Source organism: Ranitomeya imitator, chromosome 1 (assembly GCF_032444005.1).
Source record: "Ranitomeya imitator isolate aRanImi1 chromosome 1, aRanImi1.pri, whole genome shotgun sequence".
NCBI lineage: Eukaryota > Metazoa > Chordata > Amphibia > Anura > Dendrobatidae > Ranitomeya > Ranitomeya imitator.
Window position 1 is genome coordinate 11627453 of NC_091282.1, and position 15341 is coordinate 11642793.

Genomic DNA, 15341 nt, shown 5'->3' on the forward strand with positions numbered 1-15341 from the left:
ATGGCAACCCCAACACGACCACATCATGCAGATTATGCAACACCAGAAAGCGAATAACCTCCTGATGTGCAGGAGCCATGCACATGGTCAGCTGGGTCGAGTATTGAGGCTTATTCTTGGCCAAAGGCGTAGCATCAATTCCTCTCAATGGAATAGGACACTGCAAGGGCTCCAAGAAAAACCCACAACGCCTAGCAAACTCCAAGTCCATCAAATTCAGAGCAGCGCCTGAGTCCACAAATGCCATGACAGAATACGATGACAAAGAGCAGATCAAGGTAGCGGACAGAAGAAATTTTGACTGTACCGTACCAATGGTGGCAGACCTAGCGAACCGCTTAGTGCGCTTAGGACAATCAGAGATAGCATGAGTGGAATCACCACAGTAGAAACACAGCCCATTCTGACGTCTGTGTTCTTGCCGTTCAACTCTGGTCAAAGTCCTATTGCACTGCATAGGCTCAGGTTTAAGCTCAGGTAATACCGCCAAATGGTGCACAGATTTACGCTCGCGCAAGCGTTGACCGATCTGAATGGCCAAAGACATAGACTCATTCAGACCAGCAGGCATAGGAAATCCCACCATGACATCCTTAAGGGCTTCAGAGAGACCTTTTCTGAAAATAGCTGCGAGCGCACCTTCATTCCACTGAGTGAGTACGGACCACTTTCTAAATTTCTGACAATATACCTCTATTTCATCCTGACCCTGACACAGAGCCAGCAAATTCTTCTCTGCCTGATCCACAGAATTAGGCTCATCGTACAGCAATCCGAGCGTCAGGAAAAACGCATCGATATTACTTAATGCAGGATCTCCTGACGCAAGAGAAAATGCCCAGTCCTGAGGGTCCCCACGCAAAAATGAAATAACGATCCTAACTTGTTGAACTGGGTCACCAGAGGAGCGAGGTTTCAAAGCCAGAAATAGTTTACAATTATTTTTGAAACTCAGAAATTTTGTTCTATCTCCAAAAAACAAATCAGGAATAGGAATTCTCGGTTCTAACATAGAATTCTGAACCACAAAGTCTTGAATATTTTGTACTCTTGCCGTGAGCTGATCCACACATGAAGACAGACCTTTAATGTCCATCGCTACACCTGTGTCCTGAACCACCCAAATGTCTAGGGGAAAAAAAAGGCAAAACACAGTGCAGAGAAAAAAAAAATGGTCTCAGAACTTCTTTTTTCCCTCTATTGAGAATCATTAGTACTTTTGGCTTCCAGTACTGTTATGAAAGGTAATTCAGTACCACAATGGACATAGAGGTCAGCGCACATACAGTGACCCGACAATAACCCAGAAATAAAGAACGAGCTCTGAGACGTGGGAACTCTGTTGACCGCAATCCCTAATCCTCTCCAACCACATTAAAGGCAGCCGTGGATTGCGCCTAACGCTCCCTATGCAACTCGGCACGGCCTGAGAAACTAGCTAGCCTGAAGATAGAAAATAAGCCTACCTTGCCTCAGAGAAATACCCCAAAGGAAAAGGCAGCCCCCACATATAATGACTGTGAGTTAAGATGAAAAGACAAACGTAGAGATGAAATAGATTTAGCAAAGTGAGGCCCAACTTTCTGAACAGAGCGAGGATAGGAAAGGTAACTTTGCGGTCAACACAAAACCCTACAAAAACCACGCAAAGGGGGCAAAAAGACCCTCCGTACCGAACTAACGGCACGGAGGTACACCCTCTGCGTCCCAGAGCTTCCAGCAAGCAGAAAAAAACAAATTGACAAGCTGGACAGAAAAAAACAGCAAACAAATAGCAAAGAGGAACTTAGCTATGCAGAGCAGCAGGCCACAGGAACGATCCAGAAGGAAACAGGTCCAATACTAGAATATTGACTGGAGGCCAGGATCAAAGCACTAGGTGGAGTTAAATAGAGCAGCACCTAACGACTTCACCATATCACCTGAGGAAGGAAACTCAGAAGCCGCAGTACCACTTTCCTCCACCAACGGAAGCTCACAGAGAGAATCAGCCGAAGTACCACTTGTGACCACAGGAGGAAGCTCTGCCACAGAATTCACAACAGTCCCCCAATGAGGCGACAGAGTAAGTTACATATTTACCATTATATTGTTGTTACAGCCCCAGATTTTACATTTTCACAAGGGGAAATGGGTACAAATGACCACATAATTTGTTACACAATTTCTGCTGAACGTGGAAATATCCCATATGATGCTGTGCAGTACTGCATAGCCACACGGTGAGACTTGGGAGGAACGGAGCGCTATTTGCCTCCTGGAGGGCAGATTTTCCTAGAATAGTTTGCCGATTCCATATACAGAGCCCGTAAGTGCTAGAAGAGCAGAATTCCCCTCAAGTGACCCCATTCTTTAAATTGCACCCCTCTGGGAATTTATCAACAGGTTCAGTGATGTAATTGACTCCATGGGTGTTCTCCAGAAACAAGCAGCAGTGGATGGTGCTAAGTGAAAATGCAAATATGCCATTGTAGTGCCCAGTACATTGTAGTGAATATACACTGTAGTGCCCAGTAGATTGTAGTGCCCAGTAGATTGTATTGCCCAGTACATTGTAGTGCCCAGTACATTGTAGTGCCCAGTACATTGTAGTGCCCAGTACATAATCAGGCCCAGTACATTATAGAGTGCAGAATATTGTAGTGCCCATATATTGTAGTGCTTAGTGCGTTGAAGTGCTCGTACATCGCAGTGCCCAGTACATTATAGAGTCCAATACATTGCAGTACACATATAATGTAGTGCCAGTCATTGTAGTGCTCATATAATTTAGTGCCCATACCTTGTAGTATCCAGTACATTGTAGTGCCCATATATTGTAATGCCCAGTACATTGTGCCCAGTAGACTGCAGTGCCCAGTACCTTGTAGTGCCATTGTAGTGCCTATACATTATACCCAGCTTGCACTTCTGGAGACGCCCACCCTGTAAATTAAGCGGTCTCTACTTGCTGCAGAAATGCCAAATATATGGACGCTAACTGCGGATTACACACAATATGGGGCTCAGGAGGAGGAGGTATTTGGATTCGGGAGTGAATTCAGATGAAGCTCTTATTGGGAACATTTTAAAAAACATTTTGATTCACATTTATCCTGCGCTCTACGCTGAGCACTTACATCGGGGTTTCCGTCTAAATATACAAAATACGTGATCCAGACGAAACCTCGAGGGATCCAATCACTAATGAAGCAGCACAGTTACTGTCTAGCCTTTGTTCAGCATTGTCCGTCTCTCAAAGATGCACAAAACTGTGGCCAACAGCACATTTATGGACGCTTGACACCGCCGGATCACCTGTTCTATGGCGTCCACAGTGTCTCTATCTGCCTTATTATAGGGAATCTTCCATCAGAGGTTCCATCCGAATCACAAGCTCAGTCATTTATATGGGAGCACGGGACTTGTGGAAGAAAAATATGGACGGAAAGTATGGAAGGAATATTAACAAAGGTAAAGGAAAACTAAATCTGTGCTTCCTAAACCATTAAGAAGAGGTGTGAAGGTGGATCCATTATTCATCGGTGCACCGCCGGACTCTACAGGAGCAGCCGCGCCATCACCGGATGCTTCTGCTGTGATGTGGACAGCGGATAAAGCTTCACTGCATCGGAGACTCCACACGATATCACACACCGGTCATCATCATCACATGCCGGTCATCATCATCACACGCCGGTCATCATCATCACACGCCGGTCATCATCATCACGCGCCGGTCATCATCAGACGTTACTCATCATCCTCATCGAATGCAGGTCATCATCATCACCTGCCTGTCATTATTACATACCTGTGGAAACATCTACCGGAATCTCCTCCTTCCCGTCACTCACACACGGCTGATTCCCCCTCGTCATCGCTTCTTCTTCTGTCTCATCCTTCACTTTATTCTTAGTCGGATCTTCCTCCTGACAGATCAGATGTAACAATCAGCACAATACAAAAAACCACCAAAATCTGTGACATCTATGAATCTGTGACATCTATGACCTCGATCAGAAATGTCCCCCCATATACAGATCCGGTACAGGGCTCAGCACCGTCTACCTGATGATCCTCCGGGATGTTGTGATTCTCCTCCGGACAGTCCTGGGGACACAGAGGACGGGGACATCTCTCTGGTGGATTTCTCCTCCTGGATCCATCTGTAGGAGACACACAGTGATGGAATAGATTGTGTCATGTGATGATGAGATGATGGGAGTAGTAGTAGGTGACCACAGAACAGACATGACAGTCTCCCCTCCTCACCCTGCTGATCGGCCCATATTGCGATCGCCTCTTGTGCTCCATGTATAACCTCAACCTTAATATCAATCAGATCTTCACCCTAAAAAGAAAAATGTAAGATGAGCTCAGGTCCCATCACTTCATGGTCAGATGTTGTGGAGGCTTCAGTGTCATCTACCTGATGATCCTCCGGGATGTTGTGATTCTCCTCCGGACAGTCCTGGGGATACAGAGGACGGGGACATCTCTCTGGTGGATTTCTCCTCCTGGATCCACCTGTGGAGACACAGACTGAATACATCACCTGCCGTGTATCTGTCTATATATGAGACACGTCTCTCAGAACCGGTAATTCTAGGTTTATGTATCAGGGACCAAATTACATTGTTGTGGTCCTCACCACCGGTACCGAGATCCCAGCACATTGTGGCCCCAAGTATGAAGTGATAATCAGCGAGGCCAAAGCCTAATGCTCTCTGCTCTGCACTTGGAGGATGAGGACCCTGAGGAGAGGGACAGAGAAGACCCTCGTCAGTCAGATGGAGGAACCGTACTAATAAACACAACTTCTCCAAGTTTCGTCTCCACCAGAGATGGAACCACAGAGGAGCTGGAGAAAGCTCCACATTTCTATCCAGCGGTTTCTTCTCTCCTAATTCGCCGTTATGGAGATTGGGGGAAAGGACGGTTACCATTTACCAGTGATTGTTTTCTGAGAGCTCATGACGTCACCATGAGGACACGGCCTCCATCCTGGACAGGATCCTCTGGGGTCACTAAGAGGAGAGAACCTGCCGTCCTCCTATTAATAGACGAATTACTGCGTTTTTATTCTTTGTTAAAGAGAGCAATCTCAGCATCTGCCTCAATATAAAGAGTAAAACAGGCAGCAAGTGCGCGGGAGGACGGTGTTGTGGGGAGCCCCCGGTACGCAGCGGTTAGTGCCCATCAATGTGCAGAAAGGACAACTAGAGAGCAGGCACCGGGGTCATGGGCGCTTACTGATGAACACAGGAGCTAAGGAGAGATTGTCTGGTCAGATTCCACAGAAAAGCCCCATAATACATATTGTACTGAACGAACAACCCTTTACGGGAGACTTACACTGATTATTATCACCATTGTGCGGCCCGATGTCCCTGCGGGGAAAACACCTGCGTCACCATCCCCCTTATATCGTTATAGTCAGACCCTTTGAAGAGGAAGAGCGGACCCCCTGACATTTTGCTGTCGTTTATCCCTTGAGGCTAGGACACCCCTGTGACGATATGGTATGAAATATCATAAGTAGTTCTCTTGCTAGCCTGGGTGGGCTAAGCCCCCCTTCTTGGAGTGATACTGCAACAGTTTGTAGCTGCAAATTCCTGGCTTTCCTTCTCAGAGAGTGTGGGGGTTAGGAGAGCCAACGGCATTTACGACCGGCATTTCCTGTGTAAGCTCTTGTTGAGCTATAAGTGAAGTAGAAACTTCGAGGATCCATGAAAGATTCTTTGTTTAGTTTTTGTTAGATATTAGGCAAACGATTTAAGCTAGAAATACGAAAATATATATTCTTATTCTCACTCGGTGTATCTACCCATCCCGCAAAACACGGGCTTCTAACTCCATCTGGTAAAGAAGTAGGGATTTCTCTGTAAATATGTATCCCAGATAGGACTAGATTCGTTCTCCTGTTCTAAAACGTACCCTAAGCCTTCTGAAGGGAACTACGCTACTATTTTGCGTTAGCTTCGGACCCGTTTAATCGAAGCTGGTGGCAGCATACCTTTGTGCTGGGCCTTTGGGAGTCGTTGTAGTGACTGCGGCATTGATAATTATTGTTCCTGCCTGAGTGGGAGTAGTTTTATCGCCTCGCTGCAGCGTGCCCAATAGCCAGTACATAGCAGGCAGCCTTTCTGGCGACTAATTACCCAGGGTGCAGTACCTAATCTGACCTGAGAGTAAGGGGGCGCCAGAGAGCTGCAAGTGTTAAGTGGAACTGTAAGCGGGATATACATAAATCCCTGCAGTTCGTGGTATATAGAAAAGCAGTGGGATACCTAAAATATGCCCCTGCTGTAAACTAAGAGGTCAATAGCCTTGTGTGTGTTTTCTCATCACATTGTTAGCAGTGGAGGGATAACTAAGATAAGCCCCCCTGCACATGTGATAGCCGTCTGTTAGCCCAAGTCATCCCAACCCGTGACGTAGGGTGTTATGAAATGTAATTCAGTACGGCAATGGACAAAGGGGTCAGTGCACATACAGTGACCTGGCAATAACCCAAAAAATAAGAACGAGCTCTGAGACGTGGGAACTCTGTTGACCGCAATCCCTAATCCTCTCCAACACAACTAGAGGCAGCCGTGGATTGCGCCTAACGCTGCCTATGCAACTCGGCACGGCCAGAGAAACTAGCTAGCCTGAAGATGGAAAATAAGCCTACCTTGCCTCAGAGAAATACCACAAAGGAAAAGGCAGCCCCCACATATAATGACTGTGAGTTAAGATGAAAAGACAAACGTAGAAATGAAATAGATTTAGCAAAGTGAGGCCCAACTTCCTGAACAGAGCGAGGATAGAAAAGGCAACTTTGCGGTCAACACAAAACCCTACAAAATCCACGCAAAGGGGGCAAAAAGACCCTCCGTACCGAACTAACGTCACGGAGGTACACCCTCTGCGTCCCAGAGCTTCCAGCTAGCAGAAAAAACAAATAGACAAGCTGGAATAGAAAAAACAGCAAACAAATAGCAAAGAGGAACTTAGCTATGCAGATCAGCAGGCCACAGGAACACTCCAGGAGGAAACAGGTCCAACACTAGAACATTGACTGGAAGCCAGGATCAAAGCACTAGGTGGAGTTAAATAGGGTAGCACCTAACGACTTCCCCATATCACCTGAGGAAGGAAACTCAGAAGCCGCAGTACCACTTTCCTCCACAAACGGAAGCTCACAGAGAGAATCAGCCGAAGTACCACTTGTGACCACAAGAGGGAGCTCTGCCACAGAATTCACAACAGTAGGGGTGACGGTCACGGTGTGAATCCTGACCAATTGGTGACAGCGGTCAGGGGATTCGTGACAACCCCGTCCGTGCATTCTGACGTCATGTGATAAAGCTTGTTAACCCCTTCCTGATATCTGGTGTTTATGCATAGAGGATGCCAGGTGCGCGTCTGTGGAGTGAGCTCAGATTCCTGCTCTTTCACAACTTCACCGCTGCTGACAGCCTGACAGCGACATTTAAAGGGAACCTGTCATGTAAAATAATGGTAATAACCTGCAAACATGGGGTTAACCGGCAGGTTACTAACATATTGAACCTGTCCGGTGTCAGCAGTGAGAGGAAATTAACTTTAGTCCCACTCAGCAGCGTTCGGCTTCCAGTCATAAAGTTTCAGCTGAAGCAGCTACAGTCACCGCTCAGTGTATAGACAGCGGCGGCTGTTACCGCGGCCCCGGCACTGACTGACAGCCAGCTCAGCATTAGAGCTGGCACTGACTGACAGCCAGCTCAGCATTAGAGCTGGCACTGACTGACAGCCAGCTCAGCATTAGAGCTGGCACTGACTGACAGCCAGCTCAGCATTAGAGCCGGCACTGATTGACAGCCAGCTCAGCATTAGAGTCGGCACTGACTGACAGCCAGCTCAGGATTAGAGTCGGCACTGACTGACAGCCAGCTCAGCATTAGAGTCGGCACTGACTGACAGCCAGCTCAGCATTAGAGCCGGCACTGACTGACAGCCAGCTCAGCATTAGGGCCGGCACTGACTGACAGCCAGCTCAGCATTAGAGCCGGCACTGATTGACAGCCAGCTCAGCATTAGGGCCGGCACTCACTGACAGCCAGCTCAGCATTAGGGCCGGCACTGATTGACAGCCAGCTCAGCATTAGAGTTGGCACTGACTGACAGCCAGCTCAGCATTAGAGCCGGCACTGACTGACAGCCAGCTCAGCATTAGAGATGGATATGACCTCAGGGAAAGGGCTAATATTATAATCCAGAAAATATATAAAACCACACACAAGATTGGTGTCACCATAACTGACCCAGAAAATCGCAGCGAGGTCGTTCTTACCGCCCAATAAATGCCGAGAAAAAAAAACAAAAAATAAATGTGGAAATTAATTTTTTTTATTAATTGTTTCACTGCATCAGGATTTTTTTCCTGTTTATCAGCAAATTATACGGTAAAATGAAAAATCCATGATGCAAAAAAACACAAGATCTCAAACGTCTGTGGATGGAAAATAAGAATGTTATGTCTTATGGAAGAAGAGGAGGAAAAACTGCAAAAATGGAAATTTGCCCCATCAGGATGAGGCTGAAACATTGATATTGATTTCTGGGATTGCTGCATCCTATAGGAGGCGCTAGAGACCCTTCTCTGTATCTGGGGAGAGGAAATTTGCATATCCTATTTCCCATGGGGCACACAAGTGTCAGCCAAGAAGGAGGAGCCGGACGCCAACCACGACCAATGATGAGATTCTGAGGGACGGACGAGCGACAGCGGATTAGGGGGAAAATCACCTGTAAATTAACCCCGACTCTGCTGAGTAACAATCCACGACAGACTTAGGGAAAGAACTCACAGGACAGAACGGACAGAAGGACGGGACATCTGCAGAGAAAATGTGACCGAGGCTCTAAGGAAGGAGAAAGATTCTGAAAGAAGAAGGACGAAGACTCAAGACTGATGAAGACGAGACAACAGCAGAGAAACCGCGACTCACAGATCAGAAGGAAATAATCAGGAAATGAAAGCTGTTGTCAGACGGAGAAAATGTAGAGAAAACCGGAGCAAATCTGGAGAAAACTCATCTATTATAGGACGACGCCGGAGAGACGTCATCACATCCACCGGAGCCAACAAGGAGCCTCTCACCTCGTGGTGTAAGAGGCCGGAGCTCCTCCATCATCACATCCTGGTACCGATCCTGGTGTCCTTCTAGATACTCCCACTCCTCCATGGAGAGATAGACAGCGACGTCCTGACACCTTATAGGAACCTGACAACAGCCACACCGTCATCACCCAGAATCCTCCAGTGCTGTATAATGTCCCAGCAGTCACCTCTCCGCTCATCACCCAGAATCCTCCAGTGCTGTATAATGTCCCAGCAGTCACCTCTCCGCTCATCACCCAGAATCCTCCAGTGCTGTATAATGTCCCAGCAGTCACCTCTCCGCTCACCACCCAGAATCCTCCAGTGCTGTATAATGTCCCAGCAGTCACCTCTCCGCTCATCACCCAGAATCCTCCAGTGCTGTATAATGTCCCAGCAGTCACCTCTCCGCTCACCACCCAGAATCCTCCAGTCCTGTATAATGTCCCAGCAGTCACCTCTCCGCTCATCACCCAAAATCCCTCAGTCCTGTATAATGTCCCAGCAGTCACCTCTCCGCTCATCACCCAGAATCCTCCAGTGCTGTATAATGTCCCAGCAGTCACCTCTCCGCTCATCACCCAGAATCCTCCAGTCCTGTATAATGTCCCAGCAGTCACCTCTCCGCTCATCACCCAGAATCCTCCAGTGCTGTATAATGTCCCAGCAGTCACCTCTCCGCTCATCACCCAGAATCCTCCAGTCCTGTATAATCTCCCAGCAGTCACCTCTCCGCTCATCACCCAGAATCCTCCAGTCCTGTATAATGTCCCAGCAGTCACCTCTCCGCTCATCACCCAGAATCCTCCAGTGCTGTATAATGTCCCAGCAGTCACCTCTCCGCTCATCACCCAGAATCCTCCAGTCCTGTATAATGTCCCAGCAGTCACCTCTCCGCTCATCACCCAGAATCCTCCAGTGCTATATAATGTCCCAGCAGTCACCTCTCCGCTCATCACCCAGAATCCTCCAGTCCTGTATAATGTCCCAGCAGTCACCTCTCCGGTATCACCCAGAATCCTCCAGTGCTGTATAATGTCCCAGCAGTCACCTCTCCGCTCATCACCCAGAATCCTCCAGTGCTGTATAATGTCCCAGCAGTCACCTCTCCGCTCATCACCCAGAATCCTCCAGTCCTGTATAATCTCCCAGCAGTCACCTCTCCGCTTATCACCCAGAATCCTCCAGTGCTGTATAATGTCCCAGCAGTCACCTCTCCGCTCATCACCCAGAATCCTCCAGTGCTGTATAATGTCCCAGCAGTCACCTCTCCGCTCATCACCCAGAATCCTCCAGTCCTGTATAATCTCCCAGCAGTCACCTCTCCGCTCATCACCCAGAATCCTCCAGTGCTGTATAATGTCCCAGCAGTCACCTCTCCGCTCATCACCCAGAATCCTCCAGTGCTGTATAATGTCCCAGCAGTCACCACTCCGCTCATCACCCAGAATCCTCCAGTGCTGTATAATGTCCCAGCAGTCACCTCTCCGCTCATCACCCAGAATCATCCAGTGCTGTATAATGTCCCAGCAGTCTCCTCTCCGCTCATCACCCAGAATCCTCCAGTCCTGTATAATGTCCCAGCAGTCACCTCTCCGCTCATCACCCAGAATCCTCCAGTCCTGTATAATCTCCCAGCAGTCACCTCTCCGCTCAGCAGCTCAATCATCTTGTTGCTGAGCTCCAGGATCTTCTTGTTCCTCTCATGTAGCAGGGAGTGCGGGGGAGGCTCTGTGATGGGGCCCGGGCTCCGCCCTCCTGACTCCTGGAGATGGATGATGGGAGTCACACCGTCCCCCGGTGTCTTCCTCACTATTGTGTAATCCTGTGTATGGAGAGAGACACTTAGGGAGAAGATTCCTTCCCGACTCCAGATCTGACAATCAGTAGAAATCCCGGGATCAATAACCGTCTCCAGTAATCTGGGGCCATAACCGGGAATATTATTCCCCTCCGGACAGACATCCCGGCCCCTCTACAGCTCTTATAGGGAATCCCCATGACAACTCCTCCGGGCAGAGAGCTCCACACAATCACTGCTCTTACAGTAAAGAATCCTTCTCTCTATTCTGGATGTCGGACTTGTCACAGAACACAATAAAGCTGATAGAAATGTAGAGGAGTTACCTCTCCGCTCAGCAGGGAGATGATCTCCAGGGCGAAGTGGAATAATCTTCTGGTGGTCTCATCCCCGTCCTCGTCCATCCTCGGGGTCATTCAGGACGAGGAGCACTGGATCAGCTGGAGGGATCTCGTCCTGCCGGCGTCTTCATGATGAAGGAGAAGATGGAAAATATATGAGACAATATAACGTGAGATCCAGAATGCAAATATCTCTATTTATACGGCTAGATAAAGGCATTGGGAGACCAAAACGTGCTGACTTTTATGGACGAATAGAGTTACCTAAAATAAAGGAAAATGTCTGCAGCAATGGCATCTGGATTTCTTTCACTCATTCTGAAGTGAATATGACAATGTAACTAAGGCTCCGATCACATCTACAAGACGTCACCGACCACGACCGATGGATCCTGTAACTAAGGCTCCGATCACATCTACAAGACGTCACCGACCACGACCGATGGATCCTGTAACTAAGACTCCGATCACATCTACAAGACGTCACCGACCACGATCGATGGATCCTGTAACTAAGGCTCCGATCACATCTACAAGACGTCAGCGACCACGATCGATGGATCCTGTAACTAAGGCTCCAATCACCTCTACAAGACGTCACCAACCACGACCGATGGATTCTGTAACTAAGGCTCCGATCACATCTACAAGACGTCACCGACCACGACCGATGGATCCTGTAACTAAGGCCCCGATCACATCTACAAGACGTCACCGACCACGACCGATGGATCCTGTAACTAAGGCCCCGATCACATCTACAAGACGTCACCGACCACGACCGATGGATCCTGTAACTAAGGCTCCGATCACATCTACAAGACGTCACCGACCACGACCGATGGATCCTGTAACTAAGGCTCCGATCACATCTACAAGACGTCAGCGACCACGACCGATGGATCCTGTAACTAAGACTCCGATCACATCTACAAGACGTCACCGACCACGATCGATGGATCCTGTAACTAAGGCTCCGATCACATCTACAAGACGTCACCGACCACGATCGATGGATCCTGTAACTAAGGCTCCGATCACATCTACAAGACGTCACCGACCACGACCGATGGATCCTGTAACTAAGGCTCCGATCACATCTACAAGACGTCACCGACCACGACCGATGGATCCTGTAACTAAGGCTCCGATCACATCTACAAGACGTCACCGACCACGACCGATGGATCCTGTAACTAAGGCTCCGATCACATCTACAAGACGTCACCAACCACGACCGATGGATCCTGTAACTAAGGCTCCGATCACATCTACAAGACGTCACCGACCACGACCGATGGATCCTGTAACTAAGGCTCCGTTCACATCTACAAGACGTCACCGACCACGACCGATGGATCTTGTAACTAAGGCTCTGATCACATCTACAAGACGTCACCGACCACGACCGATGGATCTTGTAACTAAGGCTCTGATCACATCTGCAAGACGTCACCGACCGATAGATCCTGTAACTAAGGCTCCGATCACATCTACAAGACGTCACCGACCACGACCGATGGATCTTGTAACTAAGGCTCTGATCACATCTGCAAGACGTCACCAACCACGACCGATGGATCCTGTAACTAAGGCTCAGATCACATCTACAAGACGTCACCGACCACGACCGATGGATCCTGTAACTAAGGCTCAGATCACATCTACAAGACGTCACCGACCACGACCGATGGATCCTGTAACTAAGGCTCCGATCACATCTACAAGACGTCACCGACCACGACCGATGGGTCCTGTAACTAAGGCTCCGATCACATCTACAAGACGTCACCGACCACGACCGATGGATCCTGTAACTAAGGCTCCGATCACATCTACAAGACGTCACCGACCACGACCGATGGATCCTGTAACTAAGGCTCCGATCACATCTACAAGACGTCACCGACCACGACCGATGGATCTTGTAACTAAGGCTCCGATCACATCTACAAGACGTCACCGACCACGACCGATGGATCCTGTAACTAAGGCTCCGATCACATCTACAAGACGTCACCGACCACGACCGATGGATCCTGTAACTAAGGCTCCGATCACATCTACAAGACGTCACCGACCACGACCGATGGATCCTGTAACTAAGGCTCCGATCACATCTACAAGACGTCACCGACCACGACCGATGGATCTTGTAACTAAGGCTCTGAGCACATCTACAAGACGTCACCGACCACGACCGATGGATCTTGTAACTAAGGCTCTGATCACATCTGCAAGACGTCACCGACCGATAGATCCTGTAACTAAGGCTCCGATCACATCTACAAGACGTCACCGACCACGACCGATGGATCCTGTAACTAAGGCTCTGATCACATCTGCAAGACGTCACCAACCACGACCGATGGATCCTGTAACTAAGGCTCAGATCACATCTACAAGACGTCACCGACCACGACCGATGGATCCTGTAACTAAGGCTCAGATCACATCTACAAGACGTCACCGACCACGACCGATGGATCCTGTAACTAAGGCTCCGATCACATCTACAAGACGTCACCGACCACGACCGATGGGTCCTGTAACTAAGGCTCCAATCACATCTACAAGACGTCACCGACCACGACCGATGGATCCTGTAACTAAGGCTCCGATCACATCTACAAGACGTCAGCGACCACGACCGATGGATCCTGTAACTAAGGCAACGATCACATCTACAAGACGTCAGCGACCACGACCGATGGATCCTGTAACTAAGGCTCCGATCACATCTACAAGACGTCACCGACCACGACCGATGGATCCTGTAACTAAAGCTCCGATCACATCTACTAGACGTCACCGACCACGACCGATGGATCCTGTAATTAAGGCTCCGATCACATCTACAAGACGTCACCGACCACGACCGATGGATCCTGTAACTAAGGCTCCGATCACATCTACAAGATGTCATCGACCAATGGATCCTGTAACTAAGGCACCGATCACATCTACAAGACATCACCGACCACGACCGATGGATCCTGTAACTAAGGCTCCGATCACATCTACAAGACGTCACCAACCACGACCGATGGATCCTGTAACTAAGGCAACGATCACATCTACAAGACGTCAGCGACCACGACCGATGGATCCTGTAACTAAGGCCCCGATCACATCTACAACACGTCACCGACCACGACCGATGGATCCTGTAACTAAGGCTCAGATCACATCTACAAGACGTCACCGACCACGACCGATGGATCCTGTAACTAAGGCTCCGATCACATCTACAAGACGTCACCGACCACGACCGATGGGTCCTGTAACTAAGGCTCCGATCACATCTACAAGACGTCACCGACCACGACCGATGGATCCTGTAACTAAGGCTCCGATCACATCTACAAGACGTCACCGACCACGACCGATGGATCCTGTAACTAAGGCAACGATCACATCTACAAGACGTCAGCGACCACGACCGATGGATCCTGTAACTAAAGCTCCGATCACATCTACTAGACGTCACCGACCACGACCGATGGATCCTGTAACTAAGGCTCCGATCACATCTACAAGACGTCACCGACCACGACCGATGGATCCTGTAACTAAGGCTCCGATCACATCTACAAGATGTCATCGACCAATGGATCCTGTAACTAAGGCACCGATCACATCTACAAGACATCACCGACCACGACCGATGGATCCTGTAACTAAGGCAACGATCACATCTACAAGATGTCATCGACCAATGGATCCTGTAACTAAGGCACCGATCACATCTACAAGACATCACCGACCACGACCGATGGATCCTGTAACTAAGGCAACGATCACATCTACAAGACGTCAGCGACCACGACCGATGGATCCTGTAACTAAGGCCCCGATCACATCTACAAGACGTCACCAACCACGACCGATGGATCCTGTAACTAAGGCAACGATCACATCTACAAGACGTCAGCGACCACGACCGATGGATCCTGTAACTAAGGCCCCGATCACATCTACAACACGTCACCGACCACGACCGATGGATCCTGTAACTAAGGCTCAGATCACATCTACAAGACGTCACCGACCACGACCGATGGATCCTGTAACTAAGGCTCCGATCACA

At 48.9% G+C, this 15341-nt stretch overlaps 1 protein-coding gene across 2 annotated transcripts in view; it reads right to left on the minus strand.

The window, feature by feature from the left end:
* LOC138657437 (zinc finger protein ZFP2-like) overlaps positions 1-15341 on the minus strand; it is a 492419-nt gene that overhangs the window by 30006 nt on the left and 447072 nt on the right. Inside the window, exons 2-8 of one of the 2 annotated variants that reach the window (XM_069745229.1) lie at positions 11237-11376; positions 10755-10934; positions 9110-9233; positions 4412-4509; positions 4255-4333; positions 4051-4148; positions 3794-3911 (exon numbers count right to left, since the gene is read on the minus strand). In XM_069745229.1, the coding sequence (XP_069601330.1) occupies positions 3794-3911; positions 4051-4148; positions 4255-4333; positions 4412-4509; positions 9110-9233; positions 10755-10934; positions 11237-11326 (787 nt within the window). In that variant the 5' untranslated portion in view covers positions 11327-11376. The remainder of the gene's footprint in view (positions 1-3793; positions 3912-4050; positions 4149-4254; positions 4334-4411; positions 4510-9109; positions 9234-10754; positions 10935-11236; positions 11377-15341) is intronic. The other variant, XM_069745228.1, reaches the window with a different exon arrangement.